At 32.8% G+C, this 21,442-nt stretch overlaps 1 protein-coding gene across 4 annotated transcripts in view; it reads left to right on the top strand.

Annotated features, from left to right (window-relative positions):
- ATP11B (ATPase phospholipid transporting 11B (putative)) overlaps positions 1-21,442 on the top strand; it is a 101,025-nt gene that overhangs the window by 21,497 nt on the left and 58,086 nt on the right. For 3 of the 4 annotated variants that reach the window (XM_033126677.1, XM_033126670.1, XM_033126687.1), the window contains exons 3-10: positions 2,168-2,257; positions 3,815-3,895; positions 8,080-8,187; positions 8,377-8,505; positions 8,907-9,010; positions 14,984-15,031; positions 17,048-17,112; positions 19,740-19,821. In XM_033126677.1, coding sequence (XP_032982568.1) covers positions 2,168-2,257; positions 3,815-3,895; positions 8,080-8,187; positions 8,377-8,505; positions 8,907-9,010; positions 14,984-15,031; positions 17,048-17,112; positions 19,740-19,821 — 707 coding nt within the window. Of the gene's footprint in view, positions 1-2,167; positions 2,258-2,984; positions 3,112-3,814; positions 3,896-8,079; positions 8,188-8,376; positions 8,506-8,906; positions 9,011-14,983; positions 15,032-17,047; positions 17,113-19,739; positions 19,822-21,442 lie in introns of those variants that run through there. The other variant, XM_033126696.1, reaches the window with a different exon arrangement.

Genomic DNA, 21,442 nt, shown 5'->3' with positions numbered 1-21,442 from the left:
AATGTCAGGCCTTAGGAGGAAAAAAGGTTAATTTTACAGTCATGTACATAACTACAGAGAAGTTATACTTCTAATTCACTTTTCTTGACCATTATTACATAATAATTTAAAACATTTTAAAGCATAATAAATCATTATTTTTCTTAGAATATTTTCATATTGTTTAATATTATTCTACTAGAGTCCCTTTTCTATATATGACAGGACAAGCACAGAATTCAATCTCTTAATATGTTTGTATTTCAGAAAACTTGGAAACAATTCCTAGCATTTGTAAGGTAGTTTTCCTAAGAAATTTTTATTCTGAGTTTTTCCATTGTATTATTGAAGGAAATATCCTGAACCCAATGACCTTACTGTCAATCTATGTAGTTCCTCTTTTTAAGATTCTGGAAGACAATATATTGTCACTGCTATAATTTAAATAGATTGATGTAAACTTAGAACAGTGCCAACTTAATTCTTACAAACTTTATACACTGGCCTTGGTAACTGAGGAAGTTACCTGGAATACTCCGACCCCTGTAGGGACAACTGTGTTTTTACTCCAGTTAGTATCAGCTCGAGATAATTTGACCCAGTTACCCACTATCTCAGATGTAGGCATTGAACAGTGACTTCTTTTGGTTCCAGAAAGTATCTACCTCTCTTCTCTCTAGGGCACTGAACGTAATTCCCAATTCCAGAATCTGGAGCCGCTACTGCAGGAAAATATGTTTCAGATATCCCAGATTAGAACTGAAAATATAATTTCACCTATGAAAGAAAGGTTGTTAGGTATTACACTACTCTTTATATACCCTTGGGTCAGATAAGCTTTTGTGGGCTCTCCTGGGAACCTAACCCTATTTATAAAATGGTTCATATGGGAAAGAGTGTTTCAAGTCGCAAACCAACTGATTAAAAAGTGAACTTTTGACATACAAAAATTTAGAAATTAGAACCATTTTACATTGCACCAGAGAAAATTAGGTAGAATGTCTCTTAAAAATCTTGAATTATAATCATTAAGGCTTCATTGCTTGACATCAGGATAGTTATCTGAAACAAAATTTTTTTTTCAACTTTATCTATCTATCTATCTATCTATTCAGCTAAAGTTCTAATCTCCGACTATGTTCCAAGTAGTAGAGTAAGTGCTGGTTCGAGCAATAAATAAAACAAGGTTTCTAACCTCAGGGATTTTACATTCTACTTGGAGAATGTACATAGGGTAAAGTAGTAGTGCTATAAAGTGTTTCCCTGTTTCGTGTAGGAACTTGTGTTGTGATTAGTGAGGGACACAAGTAAAATTTGTGCTGTATTTGTACCCCGCCCCTATGATATATAGGCTTGATTAACAATGTAAGCTAATTAATAATATAACAACAGACACATAGCAATTAATATGAGCCAGATTTTGTCTTTATAACAACCCTATACAATATGTTTATTGTTGCTCTCATTTTTTGAAGGTACAAAGTGGGGCACAGAGAGATTAGTTCCAAGGTCACTTACTGACTTTGGATTAGGACTCAGGCCACAGGAGTTTAACTCACTACCATCTATATTCTTAACCATTATACTCTACTGTTTTACTTTAAAAATTGACATTGAGAAAGATTTTTATGTCTTTTATGAGATTTTTCTTGGTAATTATACCAGTGATCACTTATCTATTTTTTCATCTTTTTTGTATTCTAGGTATTTTTCCATATTCTCTACTTAACAAGGAATAATTGAATAATTATACTGTTTCCTCTGTTTCTGACACTGAGCTAAATAAAATGTAAAATAAATTTATCTAGTGTTAGCATTTCTATCAGCTCTTATTTATCTTTTTCATTAGGTTTAGTTTTGTGTAACCAGAGCCCAAAGTAAATTATTTAGATCTACCGCCTCCAGTTTGTAAAAAAATCAAGAATTTCCTAGCAAAATTGATAGGTCACAGTTTATCTCATTTTAAAAAATTATACTAAAATTACCAGTAAATAGTAAAAGAAAGAAAACAGAATAGAATAAAAGTCAGGAAACTCTAAAACCCAGATAGTTTCTGTAATACCAAGCGTTACATGAATTTATCTAAGGGCTTAGTATATCTGATCTCACTTGTATTATTATTATATCTATATAGTATGTATTATTTTTAAATATTAATTTATTGCTCTTTTCTCTCTCTTTTTTTTAGTATACTGTGTGGAATTTTGTTCCAAAAAATTTATTTGAACAATTCAGAAGAGTGGCAAACTTTTATTTTCTTATTATATTTTTGGTTCAGGTAAGCATTATCACTCAATACATTGTGAAGTTCACAGATAGGATTTCTAAAAATATGTCTTCAGGGAAAAGTTACACTGCATTCTAAATAATTTGACGATGGGACTATTTTTTTCTGCAGAGTTTCCCCAGTGAATACCACGTCTTGAATATCATGATTGAAACCACGTCTAGGTTTCTACAAACTAGCCTATAAATTTTAAGATTAATTGTATTTTGTTACATTACTGAAGTGCTGTGATGCTGATAACCATAATCAAAGCCAAGAAAATAACATCATCTTTCAGATGTTTTTCTTCAGAATATAAATATTTTGGCTTTTAATATACAACAATGTTTTTGGCACATTTCTGCCTATGGAACCATGGTAGTACAAAGTAAATTTTTCCTTTTTTAATGTAAATTCTACTTTCTTAATTTATAAAATTTTAATTTTTAAGAATCCCCATGAGTATAGATGTTTTTTTCCAGATCATTTTCTTAATTCTGTATTCATTATAAGCTGTTGCTGTTTAACAATTTAATTTCACATTGTGCTTTTTTCCTAACATCAAAATACCAAGAGAATAGGTTATGAAACTTGAGTATAAGTCAAGATTTATTTTTCTTTTAAAGAGATTATTCTTTTCTGATAGTACCTTTGCAGTCTCTTTTAATGTGGCATTGAATTTTTGTATGAACTCTGAACTTTTCTCTCAGTAGAACCTGGGATTTCAAAAGAGAAAAAAACTTGTCAAGTTATTACTTTAACACTTGAGGAAACATTTACTTTAAAAAAAATTGTTTTCCTTCATGAACAGAGAAGAAACTTCTGCTTTTCTATCAACAGAACATCAGCTTGGTTTTCTCGGAAAAGTGAGAAATTTATACTAACCATGTCCACGTGACACGTGCTTTTGTAAAATTACTAAATAAGATCAGGAATTCAGCTTGTCTGTGGAATAGAACAAATTAAATTGACCTATGTGGCATAAGGGAACATTAATAAATCATTAGATCCATTTTCTAACTAACCAAACATAATTACTGCAAAAACTTCTTCTACAGCAATTTATTGAAACCTCAGTTGTATGATTTAGATCATAATTGTCGTATCCAAGCTGTACCCTCTGGCTCTGCAAGTGGTGAGTTTATTCTGAATCCCAGAGTAAAAATTACTGAAAGACTTTTCAGTATTTACCAGGATGGACAAAGAAAAGTGAAATGAAATTCTGAGCACTTGTAGCTCCACTCCTAGGCAAATATTGAGGAAAAACTTAAAGTACTCTGTGTGAAGAAGGCAGAGTGACTAAGTCCACCTTAGCAATATTTGTGAGTATATAATATATTTAGATATTCTACTAACCCCCTGTAATAGCCAGCAAAGTGAACTTCTGAAACTGAATTAAACTATACTCACTGCATAATATGTCTCTCCTATTACTTTTTTACTGTGGACTATGATACACATTTTATATGGTGTTACCAGAAATCCCATATGTCTGAGATTTAAGATGTTGATAGTGTGATGTGTACAATATAAATATATAATACTCTGCGTTCTTTTTTTAAAATCTAGCTTATGATTGATACACCTACCAGCCCAATTACCAGTGGACTTCCATTATTCTTTGTGATAACAGTAACTGCTATAAAGCAGGTATGAAATACTTTTAATTCTTGTTTCCCCGTTAATCATAATTTGCTAAATATGTCCACTCCAAAGTAACCTCTATTGTTCTGAAAATAATTTCCATAAGAAGACCAATTTTTTTGATATTGTATATGGTAAAATTAAACTGAGTTAAGCCACTCTGTTTTAGGTAGCTGGTGACTTGTAGTTTGATTACCATTATTAAAATATGTCATTCCCTTGACACACCTCGGAAGCATCCAAAAACAATCATTGTATACGTACAAACCGATTTATATATAAAATAAATTAATTATTATCATTTTTGTAGAGTTTGGCAATATTTATAGGAAAGACAATTCAAGAGGGATATGTTTATGGGCAGTGGAGTGTGTACTTCTGACATGAACATTTTGAATAAAAATTGTGTAGTGTTTTCCTACTTTTTACCACTTTCTCTGGTGAAGTTGATTTTTTATCTAAAGTAGTACTCTAGGGGAAATAGCTTCAATCAAATTCTGAATTGGTATTTCTAGGTATAGAATTGGTATCTGAATTAGTAAATCTAGGTATAGAAAAACAGTATTATTGAGTAAACATATCGAGTAAGAAATAAAGAAATTCATAGAAATGTCAGGTGTTTATAGCTACCACTTCTCAGAAAAATCTTGGCAGGGGCTCAATTATACAGAGATGGTCCCTTCCATCTGAAAGGGAGTTAATTGAATTCCCTTGTGTAAATATGATCAATTTTCGTTTTATAAGTTAGGGATAAGGTTTAAACTGCCATGGAAATAAAGTTGACAAACACTTATAATCCTGGGATGTAGGATATTCCTTGTTACTTACATAAGAAGGATAAGAGTAGTCCATAGATAAACAATTGCATTTTATATCTAGTGTCAGAATATCCTGCTACTGCTTTTAAAAGTTTGATTTCCGTTTCTTCACTGTTCTGGTGGAGACTATGTAAGACAATAGCATCCACACCACTTCATACAATTATGTATTTACTTGGTTTTACAGATGTCATTTAATTCATCAGAGTTAACACATATTTTTCCATTGGACCTATTTTCTATTTTCTCTTAGGTGATTTCATCCATTCTGAAAGTACCATTTATATGTTGATGGTTCTCAAATTTATATGATCCTGAAACTATTCCCTGAACTCCTGGCATACAGCTGTTTGTGCAACATTTCCATTTGGATAGCTTAGACTTTCCCTGATCACCATGTCACCCTCTCATTTCCTACTCTTGTTTTTTTCTTCATGTCGTTTGTCACTACCTGTTGTTCTAGTGAATAAATGTTTATTAGTTTGTTGCCTTCATTTGAATATTTAGCTCTATGAAGGCAGAGACTTCATTTTATAAACCAGTTTATTTCCAGTGACCACAAGGCTGTGTACTTACTGGACCTTCAGTAAATAATTTGCTTGACAGATAAATAAATGAATTAATGAATCTATTGAATAGTTGAATGTTTTTTAAGACAGTGTAAATGTTGCAATACATCTTGCCCTGGTTTCCCAATGTATATTTGGCCAAATATAGACTGGGTTTAATTGGAATGTATATTTGGCCAAATATAGACTGGGTTTAATTGGAATGTGCTGCCGTTAGCCAAGTGGAAAAATTGCTGGTGAATTTACTATCTGCAAAATGGGAGAGTTTAACATAATAATAACAATAGTAATAATTGACATTCTGTGTCCTTCTAAAGTAGTATAGTAAAAACACAAAATCTAAAAGTAGGAATCAGGATGATTATACCTCAAACCTGTGTTACTATGGGTATTGCAATTAAGTACTGAATTTACATGAGAGCTTGACAACTTAATCAAAAGGGAAAATATGAAAGATCATATAATTTTCAAAGAGAACATTTGATATATAAGGATTTTCTCCCATTACAACTTCAGGACACAGAGTTTTCTGTTCTGTGACAACTGTTCCTAAATTGTGCTCATTTAATAAAACACAACATACTAGAATATACTGTTCAGGTTTTTATGTCCATTACTATAGATCATTAGAACAAATTTTGGAAAAATTGTGAAAATGAAAGTTGCCATGTTTCAATCTTTCATTCTTCTCTTCACCCCTTTTAGTCTGTGTTTGTCCTTTTGCACTTTTATCAAAATAGGAAAAGCTGTATTATCAGTTATTTATACTTTGAGTAAAGTTGTTAGTTTTTTTTAACTTCTGCCAACCATACTTGCATACGAAGTTTTCTCTCTGGTTGTGTAAATCAAGATGTAATGCTCTGGTAAACAGTCTTTGCCTTCTGTGAACTTATAACCTATGAAGTAGCGAAGGTAAGACCAAACACAAAAATAATTACAGTTTAATAATGTAGTAGGAAGAGCCAGTGATCTGTAGGTGTGCAGAAAAAGGGTGGAACGCTTTGTCAGGATAATCAAGAAAGATTTTGTGGCAGAAACATTATTAGCGATGAGACTTGGAATATAGGTAAAATGACAATTGGTGATGAAGGTGAAGTAGCAACAAACAACTTGAGTAACGGCCCAAATGGAAGTAACGGCAAGACCTATTTTGGGGAATGATATTTCTGAGTAATATATGACCCTGTATAGGAAAGTACTGAAAGGTAATAATGGAAATAGAGGTTGGTAAATTAAGCAGGCTGGCAGATTCTTTGTTTTAAGCATTGAGATTTTATTAAGGGGGTTTTGAACAGCATAGTGAATTAAAACAATGCTTTGAAAAGATTAATTTGGCAGTAATATGTAAGATGAATTAGATTTTTGAACTTGTGTTAAAAAAGATAATGTTATTATTATTACTCTGCTGTTAATGTCATCTGACTATAAAAGGAAGTATGCTTTTTGACAGTTTCAGAAAAGATTTTTTGACCCTCAATTGAATTTCTCTAAAATTGACATACCACATCGTAAGTGGGGCCAGTATAATTTAAGTATCTTAAGAATGCTTTCCTAAAAGGTTTCTTCTGAAAAAAATAGACCTTCAAAATGTCCTTTAACATTTGCTTTATATTTTATAATTTTATAATATTTTTAGGTAATTGAGGTATATATTTAAAAAAATGGAAACAGTACAAAATAGCATATAGTAAAAGTGTCTTATACTCCTAACCCTAAGTCTCCTAATTCTTCTCCCCGGAGGGAGCCATTATTTTTACATTAGTCCATATACAGAGTGTTTGCATAGGCAAGCACTTTTTTTTTTCACAAATGATAGCACAGAACACAACACATTCTATACCTTTTATCACTTAATGCTATCGATGTCATTTTGTTATCTGTACTTGTACTGTACCTCTGAGTTCTTGAATTTTCTCTAAAATAGCACAGAAAGTCTTTTCCACTTAAAATTTTCCACTTCTTAACATTTAATCAAAATATTCCTTGTGCAATGCTTATGTCTCCCTTTTTAATAATGATCCATGTAACCTACCATATTGCTTTGCTGTACAAATTATAATTTATTCTGTTGATCTGTTGTTTAAGAAAGTGAAAGAACTCAACCTCAGTTTTAAAATCTGTTCATTTTTTTCTATTTATTGTCTGTAGTGCTCTGTGAATTTATATTTTATGTTTAAAATATCATTTGTATGTAGAAACAGTGGAACTTATTGACTGAATACATGTTAGCAAAAAGGTAATCAAAAATGACTCCCCAGATTTCTAGTTTGAGCAACTCAATAGATGGTGATGTCATTTGGCAAGATGGGAGACACTGGAAATGCAACAGATTGGGGGGATAACATCATCTATTTAGTTTTGAAATGTTTAATATATTCATGAGACATCAAAATGAAGATATTAAGAAAACACATGGATATTCAACTTTAGAGTCCAAAGGAAAGATACGAGCTAAAGATACACATTTCAGAATTTTTGAAGACACAGGGATAGAAGAAATCTTGTAGTGAGAAAGTGAAGGGTGAAAAAGGGCCCGTAAAGATGACATAGAAGGAACCCCATAAGGAAATTGAGAAGCAGTAACAAAGAGGTACTACAAAAACCGTGTGATGAAAACCAAAAGAGAGTGTTTCTAGTGCAAATGAATGTCATATACTTATAAGTATATGCATCAAAATAGTCTAATATAATTCTGGTGAATGAAATGTTTTGGGGAAATTTTTATGTTTCTTTTTCTCAGTTAATAAAAGTATCTTCTAATTTTACCAAAAAGGGTACTTTTTTATTCTTTTGATATTTACAGGGATATGAAGATTGGTTACGACATAACTCAGATAATGAAGTAAATGGAGCTCCTGTGTATGTTGTTCGAAGTGGTGGCCTTGTTAAAACTAGATCAAAAAACATTCGGGTATGCATTTAGTAAATAATGGAAATCAACTATGTTGTGGTATCACAAATTCTAATCTGATTATATTTTAGTTAAAAGCCTGCTTTCCTGTATTAAAATATTGTGATAGACTACTTGTTTAGAACCCAGTAAAATAAGTGCTTGCCTTTAAAAATCAGTATATTCACTTTCCCCCAAAATTCTTCATAGGTGGGTGATATTGTTCGAATAGCCAAAGATGAAATTTTCCCTGCAGATTTGGTGCTTTTGTCCTCAGATCGACCTGATGGTTCTTGTCACATTACAACTGCTAGTTTGGATGGAGAAACTAACCTGAAGGTTTGTGTGTGTGTATATATATACACATATATATATACATATATATATATATTTGAGTGTTTGTCTTGGTGAACAAAATGTCTTTGGATTATAGTGATATTTCCTTTGGTTAAGGTAATAAAGTTTCTCCTGGTAAAGGAGACTTTTTTTAAATTACCGGAACTTAAAAATTGAGTTTTTTTAAAAGAAGTAATGTTGTTATATACTTACTTCGAGGGTTGGCCTCAGATGGTTTAGTTAAGGCAAGTTAAAGAAAAATGGAAAGTGTTTTTAGGAAAAACAAAATATTTTAATACTTTGGTGCTTTTTTAGATAAAAGAGATTTTGAAATAGATGATATATATAAGGTCCATTTGGATCTTGAAACTGTAATTTAAATTTTTTATTTTGTTCTGTTTTAGACACATGTGGCAGTTCCAGAAACAGCAGTATTACAAACAGTTGCCAATTTGGACACTCTTTTAGCTGTGATAGAATGTCAGCAACCAGAAGCAGACTTGTACAGGTACGGTGTGATAGTCAACATACTCACTCATTTTAAGTTCTGTTTATAGATACCATTTTTATAATATAAACATACAATGAAACCTTTAGCTAATTGAAGACATTATGGGGGCGGGTGGGTGGTTTGGGGAGATGAATTAAAGGGAAAAAAGACTTAAAGCAGAACTTGCCAGAATTCTAATCCAAAGTATTAATTCAAAAACAGTGCTTTTATTCAAACGTTCTTTCCCATTACCTTCCATCTTGATATGGACTGGCTTTATAACTATAATAGTAGCTATAGGAGAAGTAAGATTGTTTCCTTAGGGAAAAAAATCGTGTGTGTGTATACTTCGTGAAGGCAAAGGCTATATCCTTATGTTCATTTTTAATATTACAATTGACCAAATATAATGTAAATAATCTTTCAGTGATACGCTAATTATTGTGGGCAATGGTAGAAACAAATTTTTATTATTAACGACTTAAGTGAGGTACTAAATTTAAATTCATTTTTACTCAATAGCTGGTGGTAGACTATAAATTACAATCACATTGTAAAAAATCACTGTCAGCTTCTTGTCGTATCATATATCTCCCTGTATTGGTTGAAATGTTTCAAATCTTGTCATTAGTCATTAACTATTCCATATCTCTTACATATCTTTGTTCTGGATCCATATACTATTTATAATGGCATTTTCTCTATGTGATTTCATCCATACTTAAAGTACCATTTATATGCTGATGGTTCTCAAATTTATATGTATCCTGAAACTGTTCCCTGAACTCCTGACATACGCATACATACTTAAAGTACCATTATAAAAATTTGCATTTTCATCAGTCAAATGAGGTATAGTTTTCCAATTAACTGTAAAAATTTGAGTCCTATGCTTTAAGAGCATTTAAACTATAAGATTTAACTGAAGAATTTAGTACTTTAAGATTTCTATATTGCTATCATTTCCTTGTCTTAGACAATGATGAGTTATAAAAAAATTATTAAAAACTTGAAAATGATGGAGCATTAAGCAGGCATAAAATTAACATGAGATTAAATATGACTAATGCATTACTGGATGGTTTTTATATTATTTTGGAAAATAGGAAAAAAATTAAAAGTTTTTCTAATAGGAAATAATTCACTGTTAAATATAAGGTGTTCCTCTTTATGTTCTCTTTTTCTCTTCCATACTGAAAGTCTATATTTTGTTTTCAGTATAACTACTGCGGAAGACTTTTGTAATGGAAAGATAACTCATGATTGTATCACTACTTACATTTATTGCTGTTTTTATTTATTCACTCATTCAACAAGTTATTGTTGAGCACTTTTGTGCTTATTATGGTTAGTGAGAAATAAGATGAGTTGGTATAGTTTCTGTCTTTGAGGAACTCATAGCTGTAAAAATATTATATATGTAAAATTGTATTTTTTCACTTTACTATATACCGTATATGAGGGAAATATTGAAAGCATTTTAAATGTCCACATAGGAGAATGCTTAAATGGGTATATGGTACAGATATGAGAGAAATATGTAGATTATAAAAATGATGTTTTCAAAGAATTTAATGACATAGGAACATAAAATGTTAAATAAGAAATAGAGGTGTAGCTCTCATATGGTCCCAGTTATATTAAAAAATGTGTATGTCTGTGTATTTGATAGGTAGTTAACTAGCGGGGTAGAAAAATAGGTAGGTAAAGAGAGAAAGAAAAACCTGGAATTACGTGTCAAAATGTTAGTTATTTCTTGATGGTAGAATTTCAGCTGCTCTTTACTTACCTTTTGTGTTCTTTAAATTTTGTAATATTTCTTAAAAGAATATAGATTACTTTTGTGATTACAAAAAGGATTTTCCATGTTACTGCACAGTATTCTTAATGCTCATTTTTAATGGCTGTGGAAATAGTCTGTGTGAACAAAGGCATTTCCTAATATTTCAATACCTAACTCTTCTACTCTTTTGCTATTATAAATATTACATTCGAAATCCAGCTTTTGGATAGTTCATTATTTCTCTTCTTTGAACAGTTCGTTCACTTGGCGTCCAAGACACTCCCTGCTCTTGGTTTTCCTCCTACTTCACTAGTCCCTCTTTGGTCCCTTTTGCTGATTTCTCCTCCTCCCTGACTTCTTGATGTTAGAGTGACCCAGTACTGTCCTCGGTCCTCTTCCCTTCTCCCTGTACCTTTTCCTTTCTACACTCCTTTGGTGGTCTCAGCCAAGCAGACGGCTGTAAAGACCATCTACATGCTAACTCCCAGATTTCTATCTCCGTCCTAGACTTCTTTCCCAAATTCCAGACTTTTATATCCAACTTTCTGTTCTATGGTTCCACTTGGACACTTAGTTAAGTATCTCAAAGTAGTCATGTTGAAAACTGAATTCCTGATCTTCCCTCAGAAACTTTTTATGCCAATAGCCTTTCCCATCTCAGCTGACGACAGTCCATCCTTCCAGTTGTTCAGGCCCAAAACCATAGTGTTAGCCATGACTCAGCCCGTACCCTCTCTGCTAACCTCCCCTCACCTTCCCTCCCACATCGCATCCCAATCCATTAGGATGGCTTAATTGGTTTACCTTCAAAATACTTTCAGAATTTGATCATCTTGCACCAATTTCACTGTTACTATTTGGGTCCAAACCAGCATCATTTCCTGCCTGGTTTACTGCTCACAAAGGCACTCTCACCACTTTCTCTGTTTTCAGTCTTCTTTCCCTTGCAGTTTGTTCTCACAAAAACAGCAGAGTGATCCTTTTAAAATGAAAGTCAGATCATGTCATTCCTCCGCTCAGACCATGCAATGGCTTTTCCATCTCACTCCGAGTCAAAACCCTTATCTTTATAAGGACCTATAAGCCCTGACTGATTGTCCCTATCCCCAAGCTTTCCTCTCTGACCTAATTTCTGACTCGTCTCCCTCTTGCTCACCCTCCAGCTACACCGGCCTCCATATTTTCCCTTGAACGTGCCATGTTCACTCTCACCTTTTCACTAGGAGTTCCTTGTCTTAACTCCTCGATCACCTTCTAGTCTAGGCTTAAACCTCCTCCACAGTGAAGCCCACTTTGACTAATACTGCAGCCTAATCCTTACTCTGTCCTGCTTTTTTTTTTTATAACCCATAATACCTCCTAGTATACTGTGTAATTTACTTACCTATTATGTTTATTGCTTATTATCTCTTCAACTACAAGGTAAACTCAAGGGCCAGCACCTTTGTGTGTCTTGTGCACCGACATGTCCTAAGCACTTAGGACAGATCTGGCAAGTAGGAGGCCGTACTACGTGTTTGTTGACAGCTGAAAGAATAAATATGTTTATGTACTTAATTTTGAGTACTTAGATTTTCCCTTTTATTGAATTGTCTATGACGTATGCAAGCAAGATTTGTGTGTAGTTCACTCTACTATTGCATCGAAGTACTTGAACAGTACGTAGGCACATAGGCACATAGTAGCAAACGGTATAGGGAGAACAGGCACATCGTCGACACTCAGTAATTACCTGTTGGATGAATGGATGAATGATAGAGTTCCAAATTATCTTAGATCAAAGGAAGGGCGAATGTTTTTATTACCCATTCATTCATCAGATATCGAGTGCCTCCAATAATTGAGGCGTAGTGCTAGACACTGAGAATCCTGCGCTCGTTTCGGCAGCATTATACTAAAATTGAGACTATAACAGTAAAGAAACAGTGATAGCTATTGCCTCTTAGAGTTTATAATCTAGTACTAGATTATTAAGAACAGACTGAACTGCACAAAAGGAATTATTGGATTAAAGCCGTAAGAGTTTGGCCTTTAATAAACATACTGACACTTACTTTACAAAAGCATTGGACTAGTTTTTATTGCCATGAGCAAAGTATAAGTTTATGAGGTCTTCTTTGTTTCAGAATTTTACGGTATTAAGTATTATAGTTTTAAATTTTTTGCTAATTTTGTACATAATAGTATCATAATTTTAAAACTTGAATTTTAATTTATTTTTTATTAGAAAGGCTAAACATTTATTAATTCTTCCCCCCTTGAACATTGTTGATTCCTTTCTAGTTACCTAATTATTAAATGGAATTACATTATTCCTCCTTAATAGTTTTTTGAGAGAGGCTAGAATATAGTAAGAAATGAACTCTGCCAAACCACCGGAAGAAATAAAAACGAGGAGAGCCTTTTGTTCAGGAGCAGCCGCTAGCAGGTGTCTGTTTTGCAGTTCTCCATTATCCTTTTCCTTGGCTCCTTTAATCCTTTAGTTCTTTATTTTTTCCACCTCTTAATTTTTTAGACTTAACTTAGCACTTCCACTTCTAGGAATTTTTCCTAACTAAATAATGAAACTACTCCTAGGAATTTATCTTAATGAAAATATGAAAAGATATGTACACAGGTTGTTTAGGGCTGCATTGTTTAGACTACAAGTTGAAAAAAACAAACTTCCATCCGTAGTGTATTATTTACATAAATTATGTAAGTAATCAAAAATGCGGTATTATGTACAGCCATTAAAAATAATGATGTAGATCTGTGTTTATGGCAGGAAATGCTAAGTGGGGGGAAAATGTTACCAACATTATATATGGTATGATCCCATTTTTGTTTTTAAGATACATATTTATTTATATTTGACTGGAAAAAAGCCTAGGAAACATATCCCAAAATATTAGCAGTGTTTGTATTTGAGTAGTAGGATTACCAGTCATGATTATTTCCCTTTTGGTATCCTTTTTATATTGTCTGAATCATTTTATAAAATGTGGTGCTTGAGTCTATAATCAGAAAAGAGAATAAAGATCTTTTCACTTTGAAACAAATCAAACTATGGGTTGGAGAAAGGGCTAAGGAAAGTGCAGGATGAGTTAATCCAGTATGGAACTGGCATGAACTGATGAGAAGTACCTTAGAATCAAGGATAACAGGACAGATAAATTGAAGGATACAGGTCTCTTGTTGGAATTTAGCTCAGGAAAATCAAAAGAGTGATCACACATTATCTGTGAAAGATGCCTAGGGTGACAGTAGCTGAATTGGTTCTTTGAATCAGTCCAAAGTTGAGGCTGAAACCAAGGCTACATAAAATTCCATTAAGTGGAGATAATAAAAGTAACACTACTTCTCCCTGATACAGGGAGTTGAAGGAAGCAGAAGAGATTAGCAAGAAACAATGAAGCCAAAAGGGATAAAGCATCTGTGACCTGAAAACAGGAAGAATAATAGGGACATTTGGAAGGAAATGCTTAATATTTCTTTGCCTAGTTAAATGATTAACATTAAGTCCTGTCTAGAATTTGCTTCAATTCAGGATTCAATTCTCAACATAGTAGAAAGTAATTGTACGCTTGAATTCACTATGCTGTGGAGCTGTTTTGATAGGGGAAGTTAGAACTGAAAGGCTAGGCTATGAAAATTCATTGATAACAGGCCACTTACTCTCGATTTCAGGCAACCAAAAGTTAAAGACGCTCTGGAGATCACTGAGAGGTTTTTGCTTACTATTCTATTTCCAGCACTTAACTCACACAGTAATTGCGCAATGAGTATTTGTTGGTTGAATGGATACATGAATAAGTGAATGACTTTGGTCACAGGAAGTTTTATTTAGTAAATTGCGATGAACTATGTGAGCATTCATTGTTGGCTAATTAACGTATGCATCTAGCAATATAAATGTTCATGATGATGAAACTGAAAATAGTAATAATATATAACATTTGCATACCATTTTCAAAACATGTTTTCATTCATTACCTCATTCTTTACTGGAATAGAGAAGGCAAGAATTTAAAAATTGTTAAAGCTTAGTGAGTGATAAGCATTTACTTTTATAATTTCTAACATGAATATTGGACCACTCATATATACAAAAGTTTGGTTTGTTTCATGTATAAAAATAGTGCCAAAAGTATCTAAAATTTTCTACCCATTGATGTCAGAAGTAATGTATCATTAGTTTTTTTGTAACGTGGTGAATTCTTTGATAGATTCATGGGACGAATGATAATAACTCAACAAATGGAAGAAATTGTAAGGTAAGAATAAAGCTAAAGATATATTAGCTAAGTAAGCAGCATATCATAGAAAAAGATTAATTTAAAAGCATTTAGCACTCCATCTGCTAGTAATTTGTAGTAGCAGCAGGTAAGGATGAAACCAATTCCATGAAGTGATACCAGAATAATTTAGAAAGATCATTTGTGTACTTGTATTTCTTCTTCTAATGTTAGATAGTAACATAAAAGGAAACATAGCTATTTTTATTCAAATCCTTACTCACCACACTTAAAGTCTAGAATACAAAAAATGTCTTTATAATGTTTAACAAGTATAAATGTTACGGTCTTCTTTATTTCAAAATAATTCAGCACAACTAGAGTATTTACCGACCATCCAGAACCTCTTATTTACTCTTCTGATTGGTTGGTTGTTCTGATTGGTTGGTTGGTTGGTTGTCTGCTTGGTTGCTTGTCACCTTCAATATTTAGGTTAATTTCTGGCGCCTATATGAAAGGCTTTGGGTCATTTCAAAGATTTGCTGATGGGATGAGATTACATTGTTATTCATGACCACAAATCAAATTTAGAATGAATCTTGGAATCATCCCTTGAACTTCTATTCAAATTAGCATGCCACCTCTTTTCTGGAGACACATGTTCAATTAAATTGGCTGCTTGAAATAAGTCACTGACAAAGAATTGAGCATTTTTAAATGACATCCTCAAGATAAGCCACCACATATCATGCATCAGCACCAATTCACATTTTTAAGAAACATTAACATAGGAGCACATTGAATAAACTCTGCAACAAGGTCTTTTTAAGTGTAGGACCCCTGCTTGAATAACTATGACTAGGTTTTATTTTGATATCTGTAGTGACATAGTGGGATACATGTGAGGATTCATAGTCTAATTTGCATTACGATACTGTGGCTGGTAAAGGAAAAGATCAGTTATGTTACCTCAGCCCCTAGAATGGTTAAAAAAGGAGCCATGTTCTTTGCTGAAGCAATCAGAGTTTGCTAATGCGTTATCTTTTAATTTGAAGCTTTCTAACCTAATTGTATATGCCAGTATGAGCTCAGAGTTTTTCTATTCATTGTTGGAACCAACACCAAATAAAAAAGAGCTATTTTATGGCTCCTGATTAATTGATTTTGGAATATCTATGGAATGTGCTCCAGACATGACTAGTTAATAAAACCATATTTGTTAACCATGTCCCAAACACCTGACCTTCCTTCTGTTGGATTTTTTAGAGTGTTTGGGTTTTGCAGATATCTTCAGAATTTGTTTAGATTCTGTTCGATTTGGATGACTGTGTATGTATGTTTCAGGAAAGCATAAGGGATATCAACAAAATTAAGGCTTTTTTATTTATCCATAATAGATTCTTATTGTTTTGGTATCACTAAGAAAATAAAATTTCCTTTCTAGTTATGCCTTTTCATTTTATATCTCCTTCATGGAGAGAAATTCAAACACCAAGAAGACCCGTACTCCAAGAAGTATGCAATGCAAGTAGTCAAGTTGTAGTGTCAATCTTGCCTAAAAAAGTACTAACTCACTTACTATGTTACGTCTTATAATCCACTTAATTTTAATTATGCAGAGCTCATGCATCTATATACAAATCATGCTACAACTTATGTTTACATTGCATTGTAACACTATTTTCTTTGAAAACCGTGTATTGATTGTGCTCAAAATTTTAAAATTTCATCTTCTCTTAAACATTTTAAAATCATTGCTTAATCTTTTATTTTGCTGTGTTTTATGTTTAAAAATTTTGAATTTGGTGGCTTTGTGAGTTTACCAGCAAAATTTTATTTCTGAGCCACTGACCTTAAAGTAACTGAAATGCTAAAGCAGGTGTTTTTATTATGGTAACTAATATCATGACTGACCTAGAAAGCTTTATAGGAGCTGAGATTTTGGTTTTATATAAAAGCAGTGTTGTAACTATATCTCAGATGCCTTCTACTGATGATGTCATTTTAGAATCTAATTGAATTTTTAATATATTTACTGCTTTTTTTTTTTCCTAGACCTCTGGGGCCAGAGAGTCTTTTGCTTCGTGGAGCCAGATTAAAAAACACAAAAGAAATTTTTGGTTTGTATATGTTGAACATTTTTAATTATAGATTCACATTGATGCTTTCTTTATATGAAGTATTTTTAAAAGCAGCATTTGTGGTCTTTTGGTTGGATAATTTATTACTTAGTTAACTTTTGCCTACGATAATTTCCTTACAGAGATTGTATTAATATAATTTTGTGTTGTATTTTTTGTTCTTAATCTCTATTTTTGAGTAATAGACTAGAACCTTGCTCTTATATGTTTTTTTTGTATATAGTTGTGAAATTGAGTGCTAAGAAAATAGTTCTGGCACTTCTGTTCATGATGGATGAGAACCAGTATAATAATCTGGCATCATGTGCAGTAAACCACCTATATAATTCCATTATGATTATTCTTAAATTGGATGAATAAAGCTGCTGATTCATTCATTCAACAAATTCTTATTGACCTATGACTATATACCAGGTACTGTTGGAACATGTACTAACTGGATCAAAAGGATGAATAAATAATGTTCTTGCTTTAGAGATCGATCAATTAATTAATTAACAATTAATTAATTCACTGTGCTCTGAATCAATTCTAGGCAAATTGTGAAGTCGATAATAACCTTAACTGTCATCCAGTTCTTCCCATTTTAGGAATGGCCCTTCATATGCTGGCTAACATATGTTATTCACACTGCATGTTTACAGCTTTTGAGGTTCTCTTCTCTTTTCTGTATCTTATCTCTCATAATTAGGCTCTCTGATAAAAATTTTTTAAAAAGCCCATATACTTTTAAAAAATGGAAAATAACGAGTGTCGGTGAGGTTGTGGAGAAATTAGAAGCCTCATATACTGCTTGTGGGAATGTAAATGTTGTAGCTGCTGTAGAAAACAGTTTGGCAGTTCCTCAATAAGTTACACATAGAATTACCATGTAACCCAGCAATTCTCCTAGATATGTACCCCAGAAGAACTGAAAAGAGGTGTTCAAACAAAGACTTGTACAAGAATGTTCATAGCAGCACTATTTATAATAGTCAAAGGGTAGAAACTGTCCAACTGTTCATCAACTAATGAATGTATAAACAAAATGTAGGCTATCCATAATGGACAGTTATTCACTCATACAAAATGAATAACTGATGCATGTTACAACCTTGCATGGACAAACCTTGAAAACATTATGCTGAGTAAAAGAAGCCAGACACAAAAGGCTACATATTGTATGATCCCATTTGCTGGAAGTACCCAGAATAGGGAAATTCATAGAGACATAGGATAGATTAGTGGGCTGGGGAGTGAAGGGGAATGGGGAATGACGCTTAATAGGTACAGGAAGATGAAAATTTTTTTCAAGTTAAATTGTGAGGATGGTTGCACAACATTGTGAATACACTAAGTACCACTAAATTCTACATTTTTAAATGATTAAAATGGTAAATTGTGTCTATTTTACCACAATTTTTTTAAAAAAGAAAACTATAATAACTTTCTTTTGGCAAAAGCCAGAGAAAACCTCCAAGGCTTTTAGGTCCTCTCATGTACTGCTGTATTTTAACTCATCTCCATAGCGGTAACCCCTTTCATGCTCTTAAAAGAAAATGTGTATTTGAATGCCTTTAGATGGGTCTGCTATTGTTTGCCTCAGTATCATCGCTCTGTTGTATCATTCCGGCTGATTTTTCACATTTCTATAATTTTGGTGCCTTTTGTCGTTTGAGTTGTAATTCCTGCCTTTACGGAATAATGCTAGTGGTGAAAATTCTAGGACCAATCCTTAGGAAGAGGACGTGATGAATTCTACACTACTTCTCAAATCTTACTGTTCAGGAATGGGTATAAACATTTATTGATTATCTGTTTCCAGGAATTTTGTTAATGTTCCATATAAAGCTCACAACAATTCTGTGAGGATTTTTTGGTTTTTTTGTTTTTCCATTTAAAGATGGGGAAATTGAGATTCAGAGAGATGAAATAACTTGCCCAAGGACCCAGAACTAACAAGTGGCAGAGCTAGAATTAAAACCAAGGTCTAACTCCAAAGTGTTTTACAAGGCTCATCTTGCCTAATTTCATTCACTCCCCAGTTTTAGTCCCATTATTATTGTCATTCTTGCTCATCTCAGAGTCATTCACATAGGCACAAATTTTAAAAATAACACTTTTCTTCTGTTTATTTATGCTGATAGATTTCTGTATTACCATTCCAGTGCTTGTGAAATTATGTCTAGACTCCAGAATCTGGCATTGAGGGCCTTTCAAATTCTGGTCCTAATCTATTGTTCCAACCTAACAGAAAGTGCTTTTCCATTTCTGTCTTTGTTAACCCTGTTTGCTCTTACTATACTGGCCTTCACTGCCATTTTGATCTTTCCAAATCCTTTTCCTCCATCAATTCCAACTCAAATAGTATGTCTTTCATTCAGGTATCTTAGTTATAACTCAGAAACAGAACCCCCCATGCCTTCCCTATCCAGCACTTTAAGTGACTAGAGTTCCCCAAAATTGGACTTGGAAAGCCTTTTACAAATTCCAATCAAAATTAAAGGGAAGCCAAATTGCAATAACTGTCAGACAATACATTTTCTTAGATGCTTTCATGCTAGTGTGTACATGTGTCTTGTGAAACATGCTAGGGGATTGTTTTAAAGGACTGTTTTGTTTTGCAGGTGTTGCTATATACACTGGAATGGAAACAAAGATGGCATTAAATTACAAGAGCAAGTCACAGAAACGATCTGCAGTAGAAAAGTAAGAAAACTGTCCATTTTCATTTGTTTGCACATACATATGACTATGGATATGTGTATTATTCCTATATAAATTATATGTATAAAATATATGTAATACATAAAAATATATTTAAAACATATATAATGTCAAGCCAACACAAGATGGGATCCTTGAAGATAGGGATTTTTGTACACATGTACCATTTTACATAATGTTTGGCATATAGTAAATGCTAAGTTGTGACTTTAAATAAATATTATTGGGTAATAATGGAATCACTTGATCAGACTAATCCTCCTGCAAATAGCAATTATAAAATCTAGACAAAATATTTTTTAAAATAACTCTTTGAAAGCACTGGAGAATGACCAAAAAAAAAACCAAGAAAAGGGCAAAGAATCTACTCTCAAAAGATGGCATCAGCAAGAAGAAAGATTTAAGAGTATAGCTTTTTGCCTGAGGGCACTACAAATTCACATACTACATAGGGTATCAGAGAGCCTGTGGTTTTATAGGATTTAGGTGTTAGAGGACAAGGGAAGAGCAGCTAGAAAGGAGAAAATCATGTAAGGGAAGGAGCCACAGAAGGAAATGAACTCTAAAACCTGCATATAAATTACATCCAGATCTTTGGCTGGCTAGGAAAACTGTACATGTGAAGGGAGACCCCAGTGGGCTTGGCAGTAAAGCAGTACGTATGAGTAAGCTAAAAGAACTGAACAGATTGTGTTGTTGCCTGTTGCAGTACAGTGTTTGGTGTTTGAGCCTAACTAAGTTAACTTCTGGTGGAATGAAAATTTATACTCTTCTGAGGAACATAAAAGAATACAGAGTCTCTACAACCTATTATTTCTAAAATCCACTATATAATCAAAAATAAGCAGACATGAAGAAAATGTAACTTGTACTCAAGAGAAAAAGCACTCAATAATAACTGTCTCATAATAATCTAGATCTTGTAATTAGCAGGCAAAAACTTTATAGCAGATATTATAAATATCTTCAAGGGCCTAAAGAAAGATGTGAATGAGTATATGAGAAATCTCAGCAGAGAAATGGAAACTATAAAAAAGAACTCAGTGGAAATTCTTGAGTTTGAAATTCTTGAGGAAAATGTAATTACTGAAAAGTAAATGTTATTGGATGGGCTCAACACCAGATTGTGGAAAGCAAAAGAAATTGTCAGTGAACTTGAAAGAGCAATAGAAATTATTCAATCTGAAGAACAGAGAGAAAAAAGATTGAAGAAAAATGAAGTTTCAGTGTTGTGTGGGACAACATGAAGCTATCTAGCATAAGTCTAATTGAGTCTCCCCCCCCAAAAAAGAAAAAAGGGGCAGAATAAAAATGTTTGAAAAAATAACTACTGAACATTTCTAAATTTTGAGAAAACAACAGAATGGTAATTTAAATCCAACCTTATCAAAATTTGTGAACTCAAGGGAAAGCGTAGGTTCAAGGGAAATTTTTAATTGTAAATGTGTATATAGAGAAGAAAAGCTTAAAATCAGTCATCTAAGTTTCTACCTAAGAAGCTAGAAAAAGAGGAAAATTACAGCCAATTTAAGAAGAAATGTTATAGATGTGAGCTGAAACCAATGGAATAGAAAACAAATCATAGACACAGTTAACAAGGCCA

This window comes from Rhinolophus ferrumequinum, chromosome 2, assembly GCF_004115265.2.
Source record: "Rhinolophus ferrumequinum isolate MPI-CBG mRhiFer1 chromosome 2, mRhiFer1_v1.p, whole genome shotgun sequence".
In the NCBI taxonomy this organism is placed as follows: Eukaryota; Metazoa; Chordata; class Mammalia; order Chiroptera; family Rhinolophidae; genus Rhinolophus; species Rhinolophus ferrumequinum.
This window is presented reverse-complemented; position numbering and strand designations above follow the sequence as displayed.